Source organism: Amphibalanus amphitrite, unplaced genomic scaffold (genome assembly GCF_019059575.1).
Source record: "Amphibalanus amphitrite isolate SeventyFive unplaced genomic scaffold, NRLGWU_Aamphi_draft 001269F_arrow, whole genome shotgun sequence".
Classification (NCBI taxonomy): Eukaryota; Metazoa; Arthropoda; class Thecostraca; order Balanomorpha; family Balanidae; genus Amphibalanus; species Amphibalanus amphitrite.
This window is the reverse complement of record NW_024882762.1, coordinates 52831-59242: the sequence shown is the minus strand read 5'-3', so window position 1 is coordinate 59242 and position 6412 is coordinate 52831. Positions and strand designations below refer to the sequence as shown.

Below are 6412 nucleotides of genomic sequence, written 5' to 3'. Positions count from 1 at the left end.
ATGCGTTTCATTGCCATTCATTATGAATCCGACACATACCCTGCTCATTAAAGTCTCAAAATGAAAACAAAAGGGGTTAAAAATGTTGCCCATCCACAGCTACCAGAAGTCCTGCGCCGTGCCTGTTCCTAAGTCCCCTGCTGGACAAATATGGAGTGCCGATCCTAGGGGCGCACCAGTCCACAATCTTACAGCGTATCCCGAACACCAGCTCAGACGCCTAACGGCACCATTCTGCCGACAACATTGCGAGGCCGAGCCTTCCCTATCAGTGCACCTATCGGTTCCCACGAGATGCTAGCGACGCTCTCGACATACCGTCTCCGACGCCGGTCAGCGCTTGAACGATCAGAAGTCTGACTTGCCGACACGCTCAGCGGACTGCCACAGTCGCCGGTCAGTGCTGACTTTACGGCAGGCTATCTGGTCGCTGACACGTCTCCAGCAGTCCGTCCCTCAGCCGCCGGTTGGCGCTGACACGTTCAGCACCCCTCCCAGCGCGAGTATGATCAGCACCCAGAAGGCTCCCCAGGCCACCACGAGCGTCGGCAGCCCACAGTAGCCCACCGTCTTGGAGGCGGCAAAATCGCAGCGTCGGCGGCGACACTCTGCGCAGTGGCGGCGGGCGCGTGCGGCCACGAACGCGCAGACACACTGTACCGGGGCTGAGACGGTGATCACCGACAGACGGGAGCCGCGGCCGGAGTCGGTCGGCGCCGGCGCCTGAGGCAGCAGATGGCGGGGGGGGGGGAGGACGGGTTAGGGAGGTGGAGTCGAGGGGAGTGGATTAGAAGAGGCAGGAATGGATGAGAAAGCTGGGGCAAGGCTAGGGAGGGGACACACTCTCCTAGGACGGGATTAGAGGCATGTGCCTGAGTAAGGCCGGGACAGAAACCAGTCAGAGACATGTGGTGGCGGGGTAGGGCAAGGCGATTAGGGCGAAATGAAAAAATAGGACCCACAAAGCAATCGTTTCCTCATTGCAAAACTGATAACACCTGGTACGCAGAGGACTTCTAAAGACGCCAACTATGAAGTTTTAACATTTGACGGCATGAAGGAAACAGTAAGTGGGCAGTCTCACAGCCAACGAAGTGGTGTCCAGGGTCTCCGGGCAGGCGGGTTGTGCGGGCGGCGGCAGCGGCTGTGTCGGGCCGTCCGGCTGCGGCTCCGGTTCCGGCCCCGGTCCGATCGAGTCTGACGATGAGGACTGCGGGGAGCTGCTGAGGTCGACCGTCTGAGAGGGCCCCGTGTCCGCGGCGTCATCGACCACCGACGCCGCGCTGCCCTGGATAGCCGGCAGGATGATCACCGAGGTTCCCGTCGCTGCCGGAACGCAACCGTCGCACCGCCGGAATGATTCACAGGTCGACACGCAACAGAGGCGCTTACGAAGAAGACAGAAGAACAGGTCGATACACAGCGTAACAGTAGTAAGATCGAGGACAATGGAAGGACGTCGCGAATCAGATCGATACCCAACGGCCATAACGCGCACGATGCCTCAAGGCAGACATAGTTGAGCACGATAGTGACCAGACTGGTCGAAAATCGACATCTGATGCTGGCCTACGCATGAGGAAACCGACGACAGGTATCCGCGACACAAGCCGTCCCCGGCGGTTGCGGAGGTCAGTTCTGTGGCTACTCACCCGGGGCCGTGCTATGCCAGGAGGGGGCCGATACGATCAGGACCGGCACGGGACCGACGGGGCCGGGAGACACACCTCGGCGGTGGCCGCCGATCCAGTGGCGGGGAAAGCTCCAGCCGCGGCCCCGCCCGCCGGGCATCGCGGCTCTTCAGCGGTCCTCTTCAACTGAATCTTCAACTGATCACCGACGCCAACATTAAAAACAAATTATAGAGTGGAATGGTGACAAAACAAGGAAAAGCTCCCCACCCAAGCCCATCCCACCCCGAAATCCCTAAACTCAAAAACTAATCCTATGACTGATTGTCGAACATGCCGGAGGAGCATTATCGCCACGCATCAGAAATTGCAATGCTTGATTTTTGTGTGAAGTAAGACACGTGCCGAGGACAAACGGTATTCTTCAGAGTTCAGAGTGCAGGCAACCTTTGCTGCTGTTTTCAATGGAAAGGATCCAAATTCATCCAGTCGTATCTATGCATCGTAGCTGCAGCTGCGCAGGCGCACAGTCTGCCAGCGCTGTATCTTAGAAGCATAAGCACTAGTGGTCTGTCGTATAGCTTGACTCTCGATAGAGGTTCTTGGTCTATAGATGTTTCGGAATCGGAACAGGTATAGTTTTCATAAAAGTTGATTTGATAGCCAACACTGACAATCAAACGTTTATCGCTGCAAAATTGTGCTTTGATTCCATTTATCAAAATCTCGTTCATTTATGTGGCGTATGAGGGGTCTGATCCGTCCCACTAATTAAAAATGAATATGATTAACATTTGTATTATCGCGTCACCCCGGTCTTATAACTCCCCCAAAAACAACCCAAGAGCGGTCATCAGTAAACAATCAGCACAGCACCTCAGTCGGACCTGATCGGGCCTCAGCCGGCCTCGGTGCTCTCTGTGTTCGGTGGTGCCGCGGCTGTCTCAGTCTCAGTCTCCTGAACGGGCTGTGGCAGGCTGACCTCGCCCTCTCGTCTCAGTGTCTCCATTCGCCGCTTTTTGGGCGGCACGTAGCTCCCCAGGCCTGTGACGGAGCAGGGACAGGGAGGAGTCAGATCGTGGCACAAGCGGGTTAAGCTCGAGGAAGTGCCCACAATACAGACGGGACAGGCGAGAAAAGCTTATAAAGCGAGGTAGCTAAGGAGGACGTTAAGCGTAATGCAGCACTTATGGTGCGGTTCAAGATCGAAGAAGCTAAGCATCTGTAGTCGAGATCGTACTTATTTTTCATTTCACCGTAGCTGCTACCGAGATACCGCTAAAGGAACGCTTCCTGTCAATACAATATTAAAACTTTATGAACTGAGTACCACCATGATAGAAATTTCACACCAAAAATACGCAGACGGCGGCCAGACCCACGCCGGTTCTCCCTGTCGGCGCTGCCCCTCCCTCGACGGCGCGCCGGCACTCACCTCCAGCCCGCTCCGACTCTGCGATCGAATAGGGCTCGTCCTCCAGGGCCTTCATCCGTCGTTTGTGCACCTTGGTGCGGAAATGGTCGTCCAACGCCTTCTGATCGATAAAGTGCCGCCTGGGCGAAGAGCAGAGCAGGAGTTATAAACGAGAAAAGCCTGGTCAATGAGGTAAGTGCGGTATGGACAAAACGTTAGGTATTAGACGTCTTCTACAAAATCAAGGAAAATTCTATAAACTAGTGACTGCAATAGGAAAAGTGCAGCAGAACGACTTTTGAATGACAAGTAACAATCGAATATACTAGAAAACGACAATTAAAATACATTAATTATAAGTGAGCATCATGATTCCACGAACGATCGGTGAATTAAACGGACACACTTACGCGCAATGTACGCAGTAAAACTGAGCGAATCCAGGCTTCTCGAGATCGAGTTCCTGGTTAAGAAGCTTCTCTGCTTGCTTTGGCTCCAAGTCTTCATCTATCTGTAATTAAAAAAACGATGATGACTATATTTCGATTTTAGGGACGTCCGAACGGCGTTGTTCATCGGTTTCCACTGTCCAGCATAAACGAGAAAGCGGAACACTGTTAACATTTTTTAGTAACAAATGCAAAGCTGAAACCAACACGCTAAAATCTAGACTTCGTGGACAACTTAAACTTGTTATGTTACCCCGGTGACAGCGATGAGCAGTACCTACCGATATGAAGTAGGTAACGAAGAGCGCACAGCAGACCACTGGCACATTACCTGATCGAGGTCCTTAGTACGGCAGCGCAACCGCCATCGTTTCTTCAGATGTGTGTCTCCGTGATGAACCTTTCTGCGCCGCTGGGGGCCTGGCATGGTGGCGATGGGCAGAGTCTGAGGGCTGGCAATCTGTCAGAAACAGGATGCGAGTCATTTCCACCTTGTGTGCTGCTTCATGGCATGCCATTAACCTACCCTACCAAGCATCAGTGCCCAGCTCCCATGGATATATCAGTTATTTTACAGGAAAAACACGTGTAACGCCAAAATGTCAAACTTTGCGTTTTTGCCCTCTGGAGGCCAAACCGTTGACCTTGGGTCGAATCTGAGAACATCACTCAATAAGAGCTCTGAAAAAGCTATCGAATGAGCTTTTTTGTGGCCCTGTAGCTCTGTCGGTTCATGACTTATGGCGCAGATTTGTGAAAGCTGTCAAAATCGGGAACCAAAATTTGTGATAATTTAGCATCAGGTGACCTCCAGGTGACCTCATCGATGACCTGGTCAAAAAATGCTCTCCAAGATAATCTGGCGTGGCCAAATAACTACGTCCCCCCCCCTCCCCCAGGTCCCACCATGGCGAAGTTGGCTGAGAGGCCCACCTGGGTGCTGGCTAATAATCAAAATATCTAACAGCACTGATACACGAATACCTGCAATGTTCCAGAAAAATATCTCCCTAGTAGCTGCAGGCCTGCATTACATTCAGGTCCAATTATACTTCAAGAGGTTTCCTCACAAAATGTGCACTATTCACACGATGACATCACCAAAACGAAACATGTTACAGGTATTCTGCCCTGGTGACTATGGCCTGAACCGGATCAGGTCAACCAACTTAGCCCTCCCCGGACCTATCGGTTTTCTACATACGCGCCGGCTAAGGGGAGGGGGGGGGGCGGGTACGAACCCCCCCCCCCACGCCGTTTCGCCCATGGTGGAGCTAGCGCGGCGCGGAAAAAGAGCGTGTGAGCCATTACGAGACGCAGAGATTGATACCTACCCAATTTTAAAGTCCTAGGTCAACCGGTGACCTCTGAGGTCAGGTCAAGTGCCCCAAGGTACGGTTCCGTTTTTGGTGAATAACTTCGCAAAAAACGACCGCAATAACTTCGCAAAAAACGACCGCAGAGGCGCGATTTTGGCAGCATCGTGTTTGCCTCGCTCAGGCGCGTCGAATGATACTTTTTGTTTGGGTGAGGTCAACTTAGGATGTTGACCTCGGGTCACGGTCAGGTCAGCGCCCCAAGGTCACAAAATTGGTCGAAGGAGGTCATGTCGCATATCATTCGATTCGGTAGGTCTTCCTGAGTCCATTGGTGGCTTTCCCGACTCGCTAGCTCAATTTGATCAAATGACCTGACCTCATATGAACTTTAAGAAAAATCTGGAATATACAAGTTGTGGGACTCCTAATACTAGGTCCTACAAGTTTTATTTCCCTGTGAAAGCTCCTCTGGCAGTGAGGGTGTTGCGAAGTTGCGACCTCTGAAGACTATGCACTATGCAGAGGTTCACTTATGACATCATAGGTCAGTGACCCGAAAATGCAGTTAGTGTCAAAAGATCTGGCTTGAATCAAAGGTCAGGTATGCTAAGTTTCAGCTATCGCATGCGTGTTCAGAGCGATGGTGAAAAAACCCTATGGGGGAAGGCGGCACCCCCCTCGGCCGGCAAGGGTTAAGAAAAAGCTCAAATAGTTCACTTTCATGGAATAGTTCACTTTCACAAATATATTTTTTGCAATGAATTTATGGTTTTATGCTCAAAATGATCAGTAAAGAAAATGCAACTTTTTATGAAAAAATATTTGCCTTATTTTAATAATAATATAGGAAGAACTTTACAGTTCAGACAGGTTGTAAACTTTTCAGTTTACACTTTACACTTTACAGTGAATTGTTTACGTGTAAAAGAGGGGAATGGACCCCTGCAAAGCACACATTCAGCAAGGCACTTTTTTTTGGACGAGAAATGGAATATCTTTGCCCCGGGTGATCGTTGGGCCATAAAAGCTACTGATTTGTGCTTGTCTCAGCTCAACAGCTATTCAAGTCCAAAACCCCATGTTAATAGTGAGCTATTTCCTTTAAAAATGCATCTTATTTCAGCCAAATATTGAAAAAACAAAAATTACATGAAAGCGACAATGACAAGGGGATTGACAGGGGATTGCAATTGGAATGGAAATGACAATTACAGTTATCAATAGTGGCAGAAACATCCAAAAATATGAAGTACGATAAAACAGGGTGTATGCCAAACCCTGCTGAGAAAAAAGAATCAATTTTTAGAAACCAAAAATATTAAAATTCAATAATTCTTACCTACCTATCTACCTTCCAAGCAAAAGTCACGTGGCGCACGTTTCTGGCTGCTTTGTGACAAACTGTGTTCAAAGGCGTAAATACAGCTAACAAATAGCGAGCCGCTGTTACCATGGCAACTTGCTTCCCACCTTAGCGGCGCCTCCAGAGTCCAGTGAGTTGATGTCCGCGAATCTGTGCCAATCAATTTCGTGAATCCCTCGATCACAAGGCTCGAATCGCTCGAAGCACCCCATAGCCATCGACATGTGCTGTCATCC

At 50.5% G+C, this 6412-nt stretch overlaps 2 protein-coding genes across 5 annotated transcripts; both read right to left on the bottom strand.

The window, feature by feature from the left end:
- Position 1: 1 nt before the first annotated feature.
- Positions 2-1995, bottom strand: LOC122371677 (calcium-dependent protein kinase 27-like). 2 transcript variants are annotated; one of them, XM_043348157.1, is made up of 3 exons: positions 1653-1995; positions 1085-1326; positions 2-723 (listed from the first exon to the last, which is right to left on the bottom strand). In XM_043348157.1, exons 1-3 carry the CDS (start codon positions 1789-1791, stop codon positions 457-459), a joined length of 648 nt encoding a protein of 215 aa, XP_043204092.1. In that variant the 5' UTR covers positions 1792-1995; the 3' UTR covers positions 2-456. The 2 variants fall into 2 exon arrangements, with proteins under 2 accessions (XP_043204092.1, XP_043204094.1); XM_043348159.1 differs by having other exon boundaries at positions 1728-1968.
- A 418-nt stretch (positions 1996-2413) lies between these two features.
- Positions 2414-6242, bottom strand: LOC122371673 (zinc finger protein 593 homolog). 3 transcript variants are annotated; one of them, XM_043348142.1, is made up of 5 exons: positions 6157-6242; positions 3826-3954; positions 3456-3556; positions 3067-3185; positions 2414-2675 (listed from the first exon to the last, which is right to left on the bottom strand). In XM_043348142.1, the coding sequence occupies exons 2-5, from the start codon at positions 3919-3921 to the stop codon at positions 2530-2532; spliced, it is 462 nt and encodes a 153-aa protein (XP_043204077.1). In that variant the 5' UTR covers positions 3922-3954; positions 6157-6242; the 3' UTR covers positions 2414-2529. The 3 variants fall into 3 exon arrangements, with proteins under 3 accessions (XP_043204077.1, XP_043204076.1, XP_043204078.1); XM_043348141.1 differs by having other exon boundaries at positions 6165-6206; XM_043348143.1 differs by having other exon boundaries at positions 6153-6186.
- Between the last annotated feature and the right edge of the window lie 170 nt (positions 6243-6412).

Excerpts from the sequence above, each read along its gene's own strand:
- LOC122371677 (XM_043348157.1), bottom strand. The coding sequence starts at position 1,791 with ATGCCCGGCGGGCGGGGCCGCGGCTGGAGCTTTCCCCGCCACTGGATC. Across the intron at positions 1,327-1,652 it reads CTGGCATAGCACGGCCCCGG|CGACGGGAACCTCGGTGATC; the intron begins GTGAGTAGCCAC and ends GCGTTCCGGCAG. Across the intron at positions 724-1,084 it reads TGGACACCACTTCGTTGGCT|GCGCCGGCGCCGACCGACTC; the intron begins GTGAGACTGCCC and ends CTGCTGCCTCAG.
- LOC122371673 (XM_043348142.1), bottom strand. The coding sequence starts at position 3,921 with ATGCCAGGCCCCCAGCGGCGCAGAAAGGTTCATCACGGAGACACACAT. Across the intron at positions 3,557-3,825 it reads GTACTAAGGACCTCGATCAG|ATAGATGAAGACTTGGAGCC; the intron begins GTAATGTGCCAG and ends TTTTAATTACAG. Across the intron at positions 3,186-3,455 it reads TTTTACTGCGTACATTGCGC|GCGGCACTTTATCGATCAGA; the intron begins GTAAGTGTGTCC and ends CTCTTCGCCCAG.